This window comes from Brassica napus, chromosome C5 (genome assembly GCF_020379485.1).
Source record: "Brassica napus cultivar Da-Ae chromosome C5, Da-Ae, whole genome shotgun sequence".
NCBI lineage: Eukaryota > Viridiplantae > Streptophyta > Magnoliopsida > Brassicales > Brassicaceae > Brassica > Brassica napus.
In genome coordinates, this window is record NC_063448.1 from 46,236,806 (window position 1) to 46,255,007 (window position 18,202).

At 38.4% G+C, this 18,202-nt stretch overlaps 5 protein-coding genes across 8 annotated transcripts; all 5 read right to left on the reverse strand.

The window, feature by feature from the left end:
- Positions 1 to 2,772: 2,772 nt before the first annotated feature.
- Positions 2,773 to 3,792, reverse strand: LOC106422432. The gene has a single exon (XM_013863224.1). It carries the CDS (start codon positions 3,790 to 3,792, stop codon positions 2,773 to 2,775), a length of 1,020 nt encoding a protein of 339 aa, XP_013718678.1.
- Positions 3,793 to 4,627: 835 nt separating this feature from the next.
- LOC106422408 (surfeit locus protein 1-like) lies at positions 4,628 to 7,298 on the reverse strand. Of its 2 annotated transcripts, none has more exons than XM_013863205.3 (6): positions 6,951 to 7,298; positions 6,766 to 6,866; positions 6,049 to 6,287; positions 5,532 to 5,706; positions 5,124 to 5,407; positions 4,628 to 5,030 (listed from the first exon to the last, which is right to left on the reverse strand). In XM_013863205.3, the coding sequence occupies exons 1-6, from the start codon at positions 7,129 to 7,131 to the stop codon at positions 4,961 to 4,963; spliced, it is 1,050 nt and encodes a 349-aa protein (XP_013718659.1). In that variant the 5' UTR covers positions 7,132 to 7,298; the 3' UTR covers positions 4,628 to 4,960. The 2 variants fall into 2 exon arrangements, with proteins under 2 accessions (XP_013718659.1, XP_013718658.1); XM_013863204.3 differs by having other exon boundaries at positions 6,766 to 6,872; positions 6,951 to 7,294.
- A 1,839-nt stretch (positions 7,299 to 9,137) lies between these two features.
- Positions 9,138 to 10,071, reverse strand: LOC106422520. The gene is made up of 2 exons (XM_013863308.3): positions 9,504 to 10,071; positions 9,138 to 9,413 (listed from the first exon to the last, which is right to left on the reverse strand). The coding sequence occupies exons 1-2, from the start codon at positions 9,843 to 9,845 to the stop codon at positions 9,237 to 9,239; spliced, it is 519 nt and encodes a 172-aa protein (XP_013718762.1). The 5' UTR covers positions 9,846 to 10,071; the 3' UTR covers positions 9,138 to 9,236.
- Positions 10,072 to 10,112: 41 nt separating this feature from the next.
- Positions 10,113 to 12,998, reverse strand: LOC106422519 (TPR repeat-containing thioredoxin TDX). 2 transcript variants are annotated; one of them, XM_013863307.3, is made up of 10 exons: positions 12,757 to 12,998; positions 12,621 to 12,654; positions 12,407 to 12,541; positions 12,241 to 12,328; positions 12,087 to 12,167; positions 11,943 to 12,007; positions 11,668 to 11,808; positions 11,443 to 11,556; positions 11,172 to 11,202; positions 10,113 to 10,654 (listed from the first exon to the last, which is right to left on the reverse strand). In XM_013863307.3, exons 1-10 carry the CDS (start codon positions 12,867 to 12,869, stop codon positions 10,320 to 10,322), a joined length of 1,137 nt encoding a protein of 378 aa, XP_013718761.1. In that variant the 5' UTR covers positions 12,870 to 12,998; the 3' UTR covers positions 10,113 to 10,319. The 2 variants fall into 2 exon arrangements, with proteins under 2 accessions (XP_013718761.1, XP_013718760.1); XM_013863306.3 differs by having other exon boundaries at positions 11,931 to 12,007.
- Positions 12,999 to 13,401: 403 nt separating this feature from the next.
- On the reverse strand, positions 13,402 to 16,806 carry LOC106452030 (protein TIFY 6B-like). 2 transcript variants are annotated; one of them, XM_013894039.3, is made up of 8 exons: positions 16,717 to 16,806; positions 16,473 to 16,615; positions 15,005 to 15,204; positions 14,568 to 14,779; positions 14,389 to 14,479; positions 14,048 to 14,303; positions 13,899 to 13,959; positions 13,402 to 13,819 (listed from the first exon to the last, which is right to left on the reverse strand). In XM_013894039.3, exons 2-8 carry the CDS (start codon positions 16,555 to 16,557, stop codon positions 13,717 to 13,719), a joined length of 1,008 nt encoding a protein of 335 aa, XP_013749493.1. In that variant the 5' UTR covers positions 16,558 to 16,615; positions 16,717 to 16,806; the 3' UTR covers positions 13,402 to 13,716. The 2 variants fall into 2 exon arrangements, with proteins under 2 accessions (XP_013749493.1, XP_013749492.1); XM_013894038.3 differs by having other exon boundaries at positions 16,473 to 16,745.
- Between the last annotated feature and the right edge of the window lie 1,396 nt (positions 16,807 to 18,202).

An 18,202-nucleotide genomic window follows, 5' to 3' on the forward strand; every position in this document is an offset into this window, starting at 1 on the left:
AGGTTCCACTTAAGATTCAAGATTGCCTCAGTGGAGAAGTTATCGTCAAGCTGAGCTTGCTCAAGTTGGCATTTTATCTCTTCAATCTTTTTTGCCGTGTTGGAGGGGTTGGCCCGTTTCCATCTGGATATAACTTTCCTACAGAACACGATCCGGTCGTGTAGATCATCTCGATCAAAGAGGTTTGGATCGTTCCAACCCTGAAGAATTGTCTCACGGAAGCCCTCCTTCCCAATGCATCTCTTATCGAATTTGAAACCTCGTCTCCCAGGCTTTTTAATAGAGAGAAAATGCGAGAGGATGAGGCGGTGGTCCGAGCCCCATAGGCGAAGATACTCCACATTTGTGTGAGAGAAGCAATGGTGCCAGTCCTCGTTACCCACAGCACGGTCTAGTCGACATGGAGCTTTGCCATTGCTTCTTTTACCTACCCAAGATAGGGGGTTTCCTGAGTATGGGAATTCAATCATTCCACAATTAGCGAGCATGTTTCTGAAGGGCAGGAAGGATGATTCACTACGTTTGCGACCGCCTTTTTTTTCCAGATTACTGGTGATTTCGTTAAAGTCTCCAAGCATGAGCCATGCTCCAGATCTATTAAGGCTCATGCGGGTCAAACGTTCCCATACATTTTCTCGGTAATTAATAACTGGTTCACCTTAGACAAATGTGATATAGACTTTATGTCCTGCTATGGTTGCCTCGATATCGATCATGCGATTATCAGAATAAAGAATTGTAACTTCAAAAGAATCTAAATAAAAAAGAGCTAGTCCACCGCTTTGACCCTCTGGTTCCACGGTGAACAATTTATTATATCCAATTTCAAACTGAAATCCTGAAGAAAAGAAAAACTATTTTTTGTTTCTGAAAGAAAAAGAAAAGAATGAATAAAACAACGGTGCAGTTCCCGGAGATGTTTCTTGGTCAGGTATGCTCCGGCTCCCTAACAATTCCAAGCTATGGCACTCATATCCTCTTACTGGGTGGTTTCTGGGACACCACCGAACCTGAGAGAGACAAAGGTTTTTTGCTTAAAGCAGAAGGAAACACCTCATTACGAGGGACAGCAGGGGAGGAGTAGGCATGGGCGTTCGGATCTTCGGGTCGGGTTCAGGCCGGTTCCTTTTGGGTCCGGGTCTTTTCGGGTCCTAAATATTTAGATCCAATAGGTACTTAGAAATTTTCGGTTCGGGTTCGGGTCGGTTCGGGTCTATAATTAAAATACCCATAAAATATATGTAATTTTTTGGGTCCATATCGGGTCCGGGTCGGGTTCGGGTATTTAGGATCTGAAAAGGACATGATATACTCAATTCCATCAACTTTAGTTGAATATTTGTCATATATATCTAAAATTTTACAAAACAACTTAAATGAAACTATTAATAATAAAAATAAAACATTTTAAAACTCTAAATTTTACATTTTAAAGCTTTATATTACTTTAAAAATGTTAAAAAATAATAACAAATGTTGTTAACAAAAGATATTTCAACTAAATCATAAAATAATATATATAAAATAGAACACAAAAACATCATAGTTTTAGATATACATGTTTTTAAGTCGGGTACAAATTGGTTCTTATCGGGTCGGGTCTATTCGGGTCGGTTCTTTTCGGGTCGGGTCTATTCGGGTCGGTTCCTTTTCGGTTCCGGTTCTTTCGTGTAAAAAAAATTTAGACCCAAAAGGTACTAGTAAATTTTCGGTCTGATTCTGGATCAGATATTTTTGGGTCGGTTCCGGTTCGGGTCTTCGGGTCCAGGTTAAAATGCCCAGGTCTAGGGAGGAGACAGTAGAGGGATTACCCAGAGTGCTTCGCTTACGAGGAGAGAGACCTCAAAGCTGATTGAGCTTCTTTGAAGCCTTTGATGCCTTTTGACCTTTTAATCTCGGGTTCTTTGGAACGAGTTTCTTAAGGTACCCTTTTGCAGAGGTCATGGGAAGCGAGGCACGTTGGTCTATGTCCTGAGTCTGGGTGAGAGCATTTTTTGCTTGAGATGGAGCCGTAGGGAGTGGAACCATCGAGAGATCTTCCTGCAGTTCATTTGTAGTCTCAGCATTATCTGGAGAAAGTTGTGAGATGGCATCGATCTTTTCCGCGTTGTCATCTGGAACCTCATCAAGGAGATCATCGTTGTCTAGCATCTCTGCGTCCATCTCCAAACGTTATGTTTCCATAACCATACTATCAACAAGAGCTAGCTCATCTTCAGTGAGAGTGATCTCAGGGTCCTGGCCAAGGTCTAAATCAATGTCCAAGTCGAGTTGCTTTGGGACGTTGTTCTTATGACCAGGAGAGGAAGCTTCCGGTCTCGGAGATATGGATGCTGGTGAGTTTGATGCCTGTTTTCTGGATCACGAATGATGATGGAGGATGACCGGGCCCGAGGTTCGCGATCGCGGGAAGTTGGGGTATCAGTGATGTGAGCTTTCCCCTTAATTCTTCTTAGGCGTTCCTCAGCAGTTTCTGTGAGTGGGCTCTTAGGATGTTCTGTCCTGTTAACATCTCCTAGGTCCAGGTGGCCCAGTTGGTCGGAGATGGTTCTCTGAGAGTCCAAGACAGCTCGGGTTGGGGCGTCTTTTGCCGATAGGGGAGCTCGGGAAGATACTGGCGCCATATCAGTGTAAGGGTTTGTCGTTGGCGGGGAACGTGGACGCCAGGCTCGAGTTTCCTGATGACGATGATTTGAGTACCTTCCTCTGTAAGACTCTGTTTGTTTAGGCCCTTTGTTCTTCTGCTAGTAAGGTATCTCTCCGTGAGGAGAATTAGAAGAAATATCCTTCCCATTTCCATAGGCGGAAGAAGCACGGGGTGGAAGCTCTAGACGTCTCCAGACATCGTCCTTGCGAGGATGATTCCCGCTCTTTAGACAATTCCTTTTGATAGGGGTGGTAAGCTCTGTTTTCACGGGGTGTTGAGAGCTTCTGTCTTTTTTCTTCTCTTCGATAGTGGCTCTGGGGTTGATTTGAGGAGGAGATTCTATGTCTCCCTGAATTAGGGGAATGGCGCCCATTTAGGGGGGAGCGAGGTCGTTTCATGGTCCCTGTCGTAAGAGAAGGCGGGTCTGCTTGAGCGTTAAGCTCTGCTCTTTGTTGCTGTTTGAGTTCTCGTTCCTCCGGAGTAAGTTGGGGACATGCATTTTCATCGTGTGAGATCATGTGGCAGGTAAAACAGTATCGGTGGAGACCCTCATAGGAGAAGAAAATCCTTCCTATGTCACCGTTTGGGAACTCTATACGACGCTCGAATTGCAGGGGCTTGTCAACGTTGACAGATACTTGAATTCTTGCTCGTTTCGAGTCTAGGGAGGTCCAAGTTTCTAGAGGTTTTGAGATCGCAATGAAGGTCTGATCATTCCAGAAGTGGACTGGGACCCCTGTTACACTTATCCAGAAAGGGATTGTGTTAGGGAAGGATTCACTGGTAAACGGTTCCCAGCGTTCGAGCGCGAAACTCCATTGATTAAAATGACAAAGGCGTTTGTTTAGGACAGAGAGTAGATATGTTTCATTATCGAAGTCAAACTGGAAACGCCCGTTGCCGAGATTTAAACCACGAACTCGGCCTTCTACGTTCCAAATCCTGTTACGGGGGAGGAGATGGATCAAAGCATCAATGCTCCGTCCCTGGAGATTGAAAACTCGTCCAATGAGCGTCACACGGAAGCGCTTTGTCACAACATTGAGGTCGCAGTCGAGGATCTGGATAATCTCATCCTCTGATTCAAGCTTGCGGCGTACGTTGGAAGAACCGCCATTGCGCACTATCATTGATGATTGAGCCATTGAGCGGGGGAACGTAGCAGTAAGCTAGAGGAGATGGCTGGTAAGAAGCGTAGCAGTAGACTAGAGGAGGGACAAAAGGGCTTGCGAGTCCGTGATCAAAAACGAGAAGACTTGGCAAAGAAGCCAGAGGAGAATTGAGATCAGAGAGAGCGGTAGAGACGACAGAAAACACAAGGAGTGTAGGTAGTCTCCCTTGTGGGTCTGGAGAGGGTGCTGGCTCAGATCGGAGAAGACGCCGGGGGGGCCTTCAGATCTGGAAATCGCCTTCGAGGTCGCTTGCGGTTAGGGCTTTCATCCTTTTTTCTGATAGTGAAACTTCATTTAAGAAGTAAAATAGTCACAGCTAATTCATGGAATTTCAAAATAAACTCCCACCTCGTTCGGCTAAATTTTTCCATTAAAATTTTAAATTCAAATTTCATGTTGACAAAGAAAAAAAATTCAAATTTCATACCTTTAGTTTTCTCTATATTTATTTATTTTTCTTTTGAATAAACATAGCTCTCAGATCTCAATAGTTTCCAAGATGCACAATCGATCAAATATTTGTTTCCATTCCGTAAATATAGAATGAAAGTATCTTCATTGGCATTGTAACATTTGGATGATATTTTCTTTATAAACAAAAGTAAACGTCTTTGAACTTTGATGAAAATTATCATTAAACAAAAAAATGACAATAGATTAGAAAAGTACACAGCCAGAGAGTCAACGACATTGCGGCAAAGATCCCATCGACACAGTGGAATATTCAGAATTTAGTATAATTTATAAATCAACATACAAAAATTTGAGTTCATAAACAAAGCCAAACTAAGTATAATATAAAATCAAATAAACACATCGCAAAACCGCAATTTTAACTTTAAACAAATGATTTTGTTTTATTAGTGATACAAAGATAAAACATAAACTGTTGCTGCTAGTCTACCAAAAAAAAAAAGAAGAGAAAATGTGATTACAAGCATTCGTTCCAACCGCACAAATGGCATTCACTTCGAACTCTTTTCATATCATAGAAGAAGAAAATCTATCACAATATCGTAGTTTTTGAGTATTTGGGTGTTGCCCCTTTTGATTATGAAATTTTAACCATTATCCACTGCAATTATTACTTCAGCAGACAAGTGACAAAAAGAATGAGGCTTTGATTTGATCAAAGAAAAGCTTATCTGCGGGCAGACTTTGGTTTGAGCCTCTTGTAAGCCATGAAAGTGACAGCCGCCGAGAGAGAGTACCTGTTCATCATCAGACACAAGCACAATTTCGCTCATTAAATTATAGCACCAATTTTAAGACCAAACAATACCATGTTTCTGTATTGTAGTTACCATGTTATACAGTAGTTGAGATGATCCTGTGGCATGACTTTACTCCGGATCAAAGTGTTGATGTCTTTCGGGACAGGATACGGTCTACTCCGATCTATGTCCTCGTGAACGTCCTCTACGTAAATTGTGTCTTCAGGAAGACCTATGGCACGAGCCATTGCAGGAACGTCTACGTAGAACCACTGCCCTGTGCTTGGATCATTGGCCGGAACAAATATGCTCGGGTTCTCCCCTCCCCTGATCACACCAACAACTTCTACAGGCTTAACCGCTGACACATGCTCCTGCAAGATTTCAGTTTTCACAAGTCATAACGTATGTTAGAGACGCAAAACAAAAAGAGCGAATCTTTGCAGATAGCTAAAAACTCAATAGGCGAATCAAAGCAAGTTTCTGAACAAGACTAACCTTGGGAATCACTGGCGTCTTAGACCAAAATTTCCACCATGAATGTTGCTCACTGGGGAGTGGTTTGGCTATTGTTGACTCATTTGTAACGGAGTCTGACTCGGTGGATTCTTGTGACTTGTCTCTCCAACTACGAGGAACCCATCCGCGATTCACCAGAATAGGCGACTGCATGCTAGTTTGACAAGGGAGAAGAACAATCCAAACTTCAGGAAAGGCCAAAAAGATGAAAGCTAGAACTAAAACTAGCAATCAAAGCTTAAGTGACAATTCAGCAAAGACAAATAACACTAATATGTATCTAACTAAATCTCAAACTCATAATTAGTTAGATGCAGTAACAGTTATCGACCAAATGATCTTTAGTATTTCATTCTTATCTTAGCCAATCTGAATATCCCAAATAGTATAGATAAAAACCTATTACTTGGATAGGGTTGACAAAAAAAGTGGATAGTATAGGCAAAGGGGTTAGAAAAAAGAAGAAAAAGCGAGGAGAAAGGATCATTACCCTCACCTATCCAGGTCACCAGGGATTGGCATTAGAGGTGTGATGACATAGTATCCATTTTCAGTCACTCCCGATATGGACCTAGACCGTGGACCCAAATAGATAGACTTTTGCTCGTCAAACACGCCCTTGCAACTAACCCGTCTAAATTCCAAGGCATCAAGGTTCTTATCAGGAGGATGGTCTGCGTTTAGCTTCATTGGTTCCATTTTCAACCGTTGTTGTTGGTACTCCAGCGTTTTGATCTGCGTTAACAAGGAATGAATCAAGCTTTAGGTTGTACTAAGCCAAAAGCACCAACGATTAGTAAAATGTGCTAGCTTCAGCAACCATTTAGAAGATAAAAAGGAAAGAAACCGAGACATGGGAGTGGTAGCTAACACTGAGAATGCATTATTAGTCTATAATAAAAATGCCATTACATCACTTACATGAAAGACTTACTAAGAGCCAAACATCAACGTAATACACATAAACACTCGCTGGAATCTGAGATTTTTATTTTAACTTAACTAATCTACATGGCAAAAATCACAAAACTTAATTGCTTCTACATAGATCAGTGTGTGTTTAATCAGAATTTCCACAAGAGAATGTAAAGGATCACACAGATCTCACTACTTTCCCCATCACAAAACCACATGTATTCCCAGCACGAGACAACAAGTAAAGGTGAATTCTTTCACCGATTGAAAGAGCTGAAGAAGAAGAAGAGACACTGACCTTTTCTTCTCTTCTGACGATTTGCCATGAACCGAGACCGAAGGTAATCGCTCCAGGCAAGAACAACAGCAGTTGTGTCCACTTCGACCCTCGTTTCTTGTCTGAAACTAGAAAAAAGGACTCAAACATTCAGAAACGATTCATAATATCCCTAGATTCCATGCACAGTGGTTGACTAACCATACCTTGCGGTGGAGCTGGGGGACTCGTTTGGCTTCCAAGCGCGGCGGAGGTAGAGAAAGAAGAGTCGGCGACGGCGGAGAACTGTCTCTGGATGGAATGGGAGGTAGAGATAGTGGTTGTGGCAGAGAACATGTGGCGGTGAGCTTTCGATCTGGTTAGGATTTTAGACAAAGATGTCGCCATCTTCTTCGTCTCTCTCGTCAAGATTTTTGATCGCCGGGGAGAAGTGAAGTAAAAGGGTTTTTGCCTCCACGACGACTTTGTCTGCTACAGCGGAAATGAAATGGCTCCAGAGATTTGCAGAGCTATGATCCTCTGCACAAGGGTGCATCTAAGTTCCGGTGCTCACCACGTTTTGTGATTCATAATATAACATGTTTAGCTTTAGATTTCATGTGCAGTTCTCTCTTAATATATCTGTGACACTGGTATGAATATGATTATGTAAAATACACTAGTTTATTTCATTAATGGAAAATAAGTAAATTTTTGGTATCATATAAAAAGACACAAAGGAATGTAAAAATTACACAGAGGTTGTTTGTATGACTATGCAAGTTTTAGCAGAATCAACTCACATGTGACTAATTTCGGTGGAAAATCTTTGTTATTCGGTTTCTTGAACAAATCTTTTAGCCTAAGATTCCTTGAAACATGTTTATACTTTGAATAATATCCTAAATGTGAAAACCAAGCGTGTTGTTTCGAATTGAATGGAAAAAGAGTGACCGAGTGGATACATAAAGTTAACCACACCTACAAATAATTATTAGATGCTCGGAAACTGACCACAACTATCAAGGAAAAATGGTCTATTTCAACTTGAACTTTGTCCGTCGTGTCTATTCATTCCCGAACTTTTATTAGTGAATGTTTTATACCAAACTAATTTTTTTTTTTTCAAAAAATACTACATAAACTCTTAAAATCATGCTTCTCTATATGATGATCGTTAAAGGTGTTATTCATCCGTTAATTTATCAAAATGACACTATTTTGGATGAATTATGTAAAATTAAAAATTAAAAATATTACGTGAACTCTCAAAATTGTGCTTATATATATTAACCGTCAAAGGTGTTAGTCATCCATTAATTTAACAAAACGCGTTATCTTGGATAAAATCTGTAAAGTTAAAATTTAATTTTTGGGAGATTCAAACTCTCACACCGGTGGACAAGCATAAAGTAAATATTTGAATTAATAATAAATAATTTAAACTTATAAAATAATATTTTTTAAAGATAAATTTAAAAACATAAGTAATTATAGATTTATTTTATAAAACTAAAACAATAAAAATTTGATAACATTTATTTGATTAAACTAAAAAATATATATAAATTAACGTTTACACAATTTATACAAGAAAATTATTTTGGTTTATAGATGTTATCCGAAATGACGTTGTTTTGATAAATTAACGGATGACTAACACATTTGACGGTCAATATATATGAAAGCACGATTTTAAGAGTTCATGTAGTATATTTGAATTTTTGTTTAGTTCAGTATGTAATATGCACTACTGCAAACTTCAGAAATAAATATGTACGAACGTTCAAAGTTCATGTTGAAATATGCTCTTTTTCGCATCTATCAATTTAGACACTACTCTTGAAGAACAAAGCAAAGGAGTCTTGTCTTAATCCATTTATTCTCACTAACCCAACCCTCATCTAAAATTGAAAAGCCTAATGAAGGAGTCTTAGCTAATCCATTTATTCTTACTAATCCAACACTCAATAAAACTTGAAAAGCCCAATACATAGACTTTTTTTTGAACAACTAAAAGACTAGGGCCCATTAGACTATAGGGCATATTAATTAGGGTTTTCAAGAAGTGGCCGTCACTAACTATACATATACCACGTCTCCACTTGCGTTCTCCTTACGAAGTAGATAGGTTCCAGGAGATAGTGCAGTCGACTCCACCAATCTTAAACTCTCCCTGTAATGTCAAGTTGTGTCTGTGTAATTGAGTGTTTATAAAAGAAAAAGGCAGCACGTCACTGATGCGCTTGAGAAAGTGGTGCTTTCGGTCCTTTTAGTTGCCAAAATAGATACGAGCACTAATGCTTTCGTTTGCCGTTTTCCATCGGCTTATGAACTCAGTTGCTCTTACATTATTATTGATTATCTTCCTCACCAATCTTTTTCTCTTTGTGATCATAATGATAATAGACAAGAAAACAAATGGAACGTTTATCATATATACCGGAAAATTAAACCAAAATCTCAAAAAGAATAAACATGTACACAGTTCCCTAATTCAATCCAAGTTCTAATTATTTTCGAGTATTGAAAAAAGGACCCAATAGCAAACTGATCATGTCATCTGATGTTGGATCTCTGGTTCCATTTGTTTCTCCTTGAGAGGCTTTCATGTTTGATCCATCATTGACATCAACCACCATTGATTCAGATGTTGACAATGCCTGGTCTTCTTCCTCACCTTTGACGTACTGTGAATTCAATCAGAAGAAAACAAATGGACATTAAACATCAAATTCACTAATAGCAAAACCGGCTTGGTAATATAATATATGGCATACCTCTTGAGCAAAGCTAAATAAATCATCAACTGTGAGATCCTCATCTTCTGGACTAGTCACGGATTGAATAATCTCGGGACTCTTACCATCATCGCCGATACTAGGCTTAGCCTCTTCTTCTTTGATTTTCCTACCAACTCTTCCTCTTCTCCTGATCTCCAACTTTTTGTGTTCCTCCTCTGCGTCATCAATCTCTCTTCTAGTTTTACGCTTCTTCCTGGTCTTGGGAGCTTCTGCTTCCTGTTTTACTTCACGATCGTCTATTCGATTGCTTGTAGCTGTTACACCGGATGACGCGCCGGCGATCATCCACGGTGGTAACCGCCTCATATTCCCATCCATCGGATTTAACCTCCTCGTTCTTGAAACACGGAAGTTAACAGGCTAAAGGTTCATGTATTGGGCCTAAAGCTGAGCCCATTTATATAACTAAAACCCAAATCTATCTATCTATCAGAAATTAGTAGAACTTTTTTGCTAAACCGAGACTGAGTTTGAAATCTGATTAGTAAAATTGTTCATCATCCTATTCCTAATGTCTCTATAATCCTAAGTCTCTCACCAGTCACCCCTTACTCTTCACTTCATCTGTACATAGCTTTCGCTCAAGACAGGAAACATGGCTCTTTATTCAAATATGACATTTCAATTTTGCGACACATAACATAACTCTGAACCATCACAATGCCAATGAAACACCAAGGAAAAAAACACATGTAAAAACTATGGTACAACAGTTTAGTTGCAAAGATTCACCATCAGCTCTTTAATACATAAGAGAGCAGCAATGGGAGAAGAAGTAAACGAGCCATACCATTACTTAGAAGAAGAGTGCTGTGCAATCTTCTTCTCAAGCGAACCTTTATCAGCTCCCACAACTTTGTCCACCTGTTTGCCATCTCTGATGAAGCAAAAGGTCGGGACGCTACTTATGTTCCAAGCAGCAGCCACGTCATTGGCCTCATCTATGTCAACTTTCAAGAAGACTACTCTCGGGTGTTGCGTAGCCAGGTTTGTGTACACAGGAGACATGTAACGGCACGGTCCACACCATGTTGCTGTGAAGTACATGATTAGCAGACGCGATGCCTTCTTTGCAGCCTTTGTCTTTGCTTCTAGCTCGCTCGTAGAGTGGATGCGAATCACTTGTCCTGTATCATTAAATGAGAAACAAAATTTTGGCTTTTTTTGGCTTTACATCAGCTACAAATCAAAGTCTGTAAGGATAACGAAAATTCAAGATAAATGCAAATTGCTTTTCTCACTGAGTCTCATACTTGTGATCAGCATATAAAATCGTGAGGAACTAGCAGTATCCAATAGAAACACAACGGTACTGAGGTGTAAATACACCAGGATTTCCAATAATTAATCCCCTAAAATTTTCTTTTCTTGGGATGTTATGGTTCTGGTCTGGATTTACATGGTTCATCAGGGAACCAATGGTAATTAAACTGGAGGAACGGGATAAGCATTAAGCAAGCTGGTTAGTGGCCTAATCATCTGGAATTAGTGACTAATAAGAACTTATTGCGCTTTGATCTTACTGAGTGCAGACAGTTAACTAGGACAAGACTTACAGATAAATGTTCTGACACATAAGTAGTTGACATTTGCAGTAAGATAATTAAGTAGAGAACCTATGAAAGAGATGGATAGAATGTTTACCGTCTTTAAGTGCAGACAGAGCTTCTCGCTCCTGCATTGATAGGATTCAAGAATAAGTAGCAAATCAATGAGCGTGCGATGCTTGATATGACATGAGGTGGATAATCTCAAAAGACGTTCGTTATATTGTTACTCTCGCAAGAAGAAGATAACAAAGCCGATGTGCTTTTTGTTTTGTTTTTTTGCGAAGAATGTAAATTTGTTAAAGAGAGCTATACACAGCAGTATATACGAATCACTAATCATTGATATGGTTATGGATGGGTCTGACCTGGGCTTCTTGCTGTTCTCTTCTCTCGCGTTCAGCCCTTTGAAGCTCCTTTTCTTTCCTCAGACGTTGATATTTCCTGCGGTGTTCTTCGATTCTCTTTGCATTGGGCTCAACCTGTGAAGTATATACATTAACAAAAACTTAAGCTTTACTAAACTTCATTATGAGGCTATGTTTGTACAGTGATATCAACAAAGGTAAGAGAGGTTTCCTTTCCACAGTTACCTTCTTAAGTGCCGACCCAATCTCCTCGTCGTAATCTAATTTTGAGGCTACATGAAGATCAGCCGCAGCTTCTTCCCACTGGCCTAACATGGCCCTAGCCATACCTCTTGCTTTGTACCCCTTAGCTGAATCAGGGTTGAACTAAACACCAAAGTAAAACTGCTTCAGCTAGTTATGGAAGAAAACAATAAAACTATTGAGACATAAACTTGCTTTTCGAATTCATCTTCTGCACAAACTGAACAAAGTTTAATACGACTCACGTAAATGCTCACCTGTAACGCCATGTCCGCATCCCGGATTGCAGCATTTGGCTTCTTGACTGCTAGAAACACAGTAGCTGCGGAACAACAACAAGTACAAACATTCAGAACATTACCCACCTTTGGTCGGAAAGAGAGCAAAAGAAAGTCACTCACCTCTAGTGGCGTAGAGAATAGCTGAAGAGGGGTTCAGCATGATGGCCTTTGTTAGATGATCAATACCTTCGTTGAACTTTCCTGGATACCAATCAAAGCATTAACGAAAGCCCATGAGCTAAAAAAAAAGTTAAGATTAAGAATGAATGGGTACCTTGAGAGATTGCTTCCATGGCTTTGCTCTTCTCTAACTGAGCAGCATCCCTATCTTCATCCGTCACTTCAGCTGTAGGATCTCCCATCTAAAGAAAGAAAAATCAAACGACCATGGAAGATTTGCACAGAGACAATATCAAAAGATGAAATCTTTCACCGCTTACCAGCTGAGGAGGCTCATTGTCTGGCTCAACAACATCAGAATCATCCAATTCAACATCAGACTCGGTAACTTCATCATCATCATAGCTAGGAGAGAAACTGGGTTTAGTCTCAGCCGTATCCTCATAATCTCTTTCCTACAATCGAACTTACGTATATATAGATACAGTAGTTAAGCCAAGAAAGGACTTTGATCAATCAACAAAGACAACTTACCGTCTTCACTATCTTAGGGACTTGAGCTCCTAAACTGTACGAGAGAGACAACAAAAACATCGATTAGAAAAACTCACATCAGCAAGCACATGGAGTAACAAAAAAGTGAATCTTTGATTTGAAGTCAAGGAAAGACCTTCGGAGATAATCTTTGAAGAAAGTCAGAGAAGGATCGTGGAGGAGAGAAGGATTCAGTTTCAGCTGCTCGATGAATCTTCGGAGCTCTGCTACTTGATTCGCATCCATCATTGTTCGTCTCCTTTTTTCTCTCTCTCGAACGAAGAGCTTGGAGCAGCGGCAGTGATGATTATGAGAATGATTAGTTTAGCTGCTTATGATCGATCGTACGGTGGCGATTAGCAGGTGGAGTTGGGCAGAGTGATTCGATGTGCCTCGAGAGTATCGTGTCGGTTGAACCGGTCGGGTATGTCCCAGTCGAACCGGTTTTCTATTCTCCTTCATTTAACCAACACACCAAAAATCTGATTTCTCTACTAATCCAATACCACTTGTAAATCTTGTACCTCTATAAACTAATACATTTTTTCTGTTTCAAATTAAATATAAGTTCGTGTAGTCCTTTTTATATATATAGATAATAGTAATAACGAATGTTCCAATGTTATTAATTTATAAAATCTCCTCATCATCTCAGAGTCGAATTCAAAACTTTGTCGAAACATTCATGAAAATGCATCAAAGGAAGGTATGTATACATGGTCAATTACATCCATTGATATGAACAACCTCGTATGACCATTCAACACTAGTATCTCTGATCTAAAGAGAAGAAACGAACATATTTTCTACAAAATTCCAAAGTACAAATTCAATTTGCTCTCATAGTTCCATTCGACCAAAATGACATAACTGAAGTATACACTATACTACAGTATAAGCTAGCTACAACGAAACTCAATGTAGCGAGAGAAGAAAGAGTTACACTATAGTATATAAGCTAAGAAGATGCTCAAGTGTAGCCAGCGCAAAAGGAAAATTCTGTAACAGAACAAAAAAAAAACTGAAAAATTCACCATCGAAATAAAAACATGGTCCTGGAGTGGTCTGAAGCAGTATGTATTACTGCAAATGGGATTTAGGTTGCAGAGCTGAATGACGAACTTATGCATTCAGATATTGGTGTACGACAATCTGTTGGTGACTTCTTGTCCAAGCAATATGGCGATGCACTTGTGACCCTGCAACAACCAACAGTAAAGAGAGTTATTTCAAGAAACAGTTAATCAGTTTTATTCTGTAAAGAACGGTTGTGTGTACCTTTCTTTGCGTTTCTCTAAAAACCTAGCCAGAGATGCTTTGCGAGCCTGAGGTAAAGCCACTGCATAAGAAACAACAGAACGTGATTGAGGCTACATTCATAAAAATAGCAGTAAGCTAGGAGAATCAGGTATAAGACTTTATTTTACCTGTTTGAGGCTTTACAGTTTGGTTGTTGTGGTATGTTGATGTAAAGCCTGTCGTTGCTTTTACTGCTCCGAGTCCGTATGTGCTACTTCCACCTTCATGGCTAAGATAAGAGGCTGTAGGCATGAAGCTAGGAGGCACAGCTGAAGAATCAACAGAGGCACGAGCATGGTGGACCACCTGTTGATGAGTTTGAGGTGGTGTGAAGGCTTGAGGCATAGAGGAACCGTTTCCAGCTAGCAACATTATCGCCTTGGCCTATGATGAAGGAATGATATTATTAAGCAAATGAGTATCATAACAGATAAGAGACGCATAAATGGGAGAAAGTGATCTAAGATACCTTATCAGGAGATATGTCATCATAAACACAAACTGAACCGGCATAAAAGACGGTCAACTGAGCTGGTGATCCTAATGGCTTGGAAGAAGATCTGGCAAAAGAATAAGTTTTGAGTCAGCATTACAATACATAATATGATGACTAACAAAAGAAAAAACAGATAGAAGCAGTGAGTGTACCTAATATCAGTTGTCCCTACAATGGAACCTGGAGCAGGAAGGACTGAGATTGGAGGTGCCATGATTGGAACTCCTACAAAAGGTTGTGAGTTTATGCCACTGCTCATGAAGCTTTTTCCTCCTGGTGGATAATGAGACTGGAGACCCGGCCTGGCCATGGAAACTGTGATAGATTCTTGCTGTTGATGGGAGTTAGGGAACATCCTGGCTCCCTGAAAAGCAACAAGTCATAAATGAGAAGCTTAGTTTAAACCACAAATGAATAACTATAAAACCAAAGACTAGATTTAGAAACTAGTTGTCATAAACTACAAACAAAAGTGTTCATCAATGTGGAACCACAACAGAAACTACCTAACAGGTAAAAGGGTAAACATGGGTCCATAATGCACAATCAACCTGATAATTGGGTTAACATAGGTCTTAATGAAAAGTACCTGTACAGAACTGTAAGGAGTGTTCCGGTTAGAATCATAACCATCTGCTACTGATGATGGCATGAAGGAACCAGAGTGAGTCAGATGATAGTTTCCAGGCTTTCTATGTCTGTCATCTTGAGATGGCCTGAAAGATAGAAACTGAGAAGAAGCAGCAGAGCCTTTCTTTGAGAATGACCAGTTCATTCCTCTATTGGGAGCTGCAAAAATAAAACTTTAAAGTCAGACATGGAGTGGTAACTGTAAACTAAATGTCTTCAAGTTCTTACATAACCAACAGATGATTAATTCAACACCAAATCCAAAAGTAAAGACCAAGTAAAAGAATCTGATACTATAATTCCCCTATAATTATCTGATACAGTTTACAATATAATTATATTTAAAAATTGTAATTGTAGTTAGTTATAATTTTTAAAATACTCATACTGTTTACAATTCAACGAAGCAACAAAACCACCTTAGAAACCATGTCTAATTAAAAAACATTATTCAAAGTCATCGTACCAAAATTAGTACTTCTTCCGGATACGAACGTAAAATGTTCTATATTTTTATCTTGTATACAAATATATGATGTTTTGAGATATAATTAATGCATTTATTTTTAAAATTTAAACATAAATTAAAAAGTAAAATTATGAATGGTGAAATTTTATTGATATAATAAAAAAATAACAATTAAAATAATGTATTTATTGCTTCTTGAAATGTGTGTAAAACCATCTTATATTTAAACCTAGAGGGAATATATTTTAATGATTAATTTAGTTGAAAATTAAGGAGAGATTCAACTTTAACTCCACACAGCACATGTTGATGCACTACTTTTATGGAATAGCACGTTTTGGCTTATAAGAAAAACAAGGTGGACACAATTTTTATTCCTCGTGGTGAGAAAAAAATCATTTTCGTTGTACCTTCAATTAGTATTTTAATTTTTCACTTAATCAACACACTAATCAATATTTAATCACCTATATAAAATAATCCAACTCGAACTTTCTTTGTATAATTAATCTTCTACGTTTCTATTTTAATATTATTTGTGTACCCCTCCATTCAACTACTCTTTTCCAACATTTTACGTATTCGTTTTTTTAAAAAAGAAACTAATTAATTAATTACACCTTTTATCTCAATTATTAGTCTCTTCAAAAAAAAGAAATCAAGCTTGAGATTAGTTCTGGTTCTAAGAACATGTGGTTAAACCGGTTCTGTAAAAAAATACTTACTTACTAATTTGCTAAAAAACAAAAAGCTCCACGGTTCGATTTCCCGAGAAAGCATATGAAAATGTTCTCCCCCAAGAGACAAACTGACAATCCAGTTCCCGACCAAACCACAAAAACCAGGTATTGCAAAAATAAAATATCAACCTAGTACTAACTCCTAACGACATAACTGATCAAGGAATCACAATAAAATCGATAAGATTGAAAATCAATCAAGGGGAAAAAATATTAACCTGAATCTCTGGAGCTTTCGCTTGTTTCCTCCTTCACAGTGATCGGCGAATTTTTCGAACCCAGCCCGAGAAAATCTCTCTCCATGTTAATCGATCTCAAACCACGAGCGATTAAAAAACGCCGGAATCAAACAAATATCTACCTGAAATAAACGATCAAAGCGTCACAGGAAGATGGAGCAAAAGAGAGGATTTTCTCTTTGTAAGTTGGATAAAAATGAAAAAACGTGTTAACAACACAGACCGCGTTTTCTCTTTTTAACCATCGCGCATGAGAGACATGCGAACAGCACTATTTAATTATATTTTGAACCTTTTTCTTTTAATTAATTAAAGTAAAACAAAATAAAGGTAAAAGATTCCTTTTTCTCCATTGCTATTGGTGGAAAAGGCAGCTGCAGGTTTGTCCGGTTACGTCACCGGATATAGGCGGTCAAAAAGCACGTGTATCATCGTGCAGTGCGATTTATGCGTGTGGGTTTCTTTTGGCGGTCCGACACGTGGTTGGGCACGTGCATTATTTTATTTACGCGCGTCACTAGCTGCCAGTCAATTTTTTAACGTGAATGATTCACGAGATGCGAAGTGGCAGTTTTAATAGTATTGATTTTTATTTAAAAATTAAAACAAGCGAAACTGTGTGCTCACGCGCGTATGAAGCACGTAAGTTGTAAACTCGTTGTTTTAAGGATTTCCTAACCCTTTTGTTTAATAAAAAGTCTAATTAATATTAGCACTTTCGTGCACGTTCTCTCTTGACCAAGATAAAACATTTGCATGTTAAATTTTATTTTGCAAAAGAAAAAACTATATATCGTCTGTAGTTAGTACGAAATACGAATAGTTTTAATACCCCATGTGATCATGTCACAACTCAATTTTTATATCACTTTTAAAATCATTAATTTTGTCAGTGTACTTCAATGATATAAAATGTTATATATACTTTGCTTAAACTCTACTTGTATTAATGTAAATATTGGAACCAAAAGAAAATGTTTTTAATGTAAATTTAATACTAAAATGATTCGTTGACATCGTGCTGCTGAGTAGTTTATAGATGCATGTGGTCCTGGTGATGAAATTACGCCATTTCCTGCGTCACTTTTTGACTTTCTTATTAATTTAGTAAGATTGTAACGTTTTGAAATGTTTTATACAGTAGGAAGCTTTATAAAAATGGAAAGTTGGAAAGCAGGTCAAGCACACAACAACTCGCCGATCTCGCTCACGATAACATCGTTCTGGGGAAATGTAGCACACGTTATTTTCTCCAGCCTTTAATTATGTATTTTCTCAATATTGATATCAAAATAAAATATTCATTTGATATGGAAGTACTACGATGCAGTTTTGTAAAACACAACATTCCATATAGATATTAGGATCAGATCAAAAGTGGACCTACGGACAGAAGATAATATCAAAAGATGCCATAAGCGTATCTTTCACGCTATGCTCCACATTGAACATCCAGCGATAGGGAAATACTGAATACATGGAACATGCATCCGATAGAAATATAGAATGAATATTTCTTTAATTATGTTAATGCTGCTGGTTTTGGTCGTTGAATATGATAGTTCTTAACTCTGAGAGATGGTTTCATTAGGTTTCTAGCTTGGCAAGTTTCTTATTTTAGTAAACTCAGATATTGCTAACTATTTCAAACATAAATCCATTAGTTCTATATAAAAATAATCGAAATTAAATATACTTGTTGCTAATTG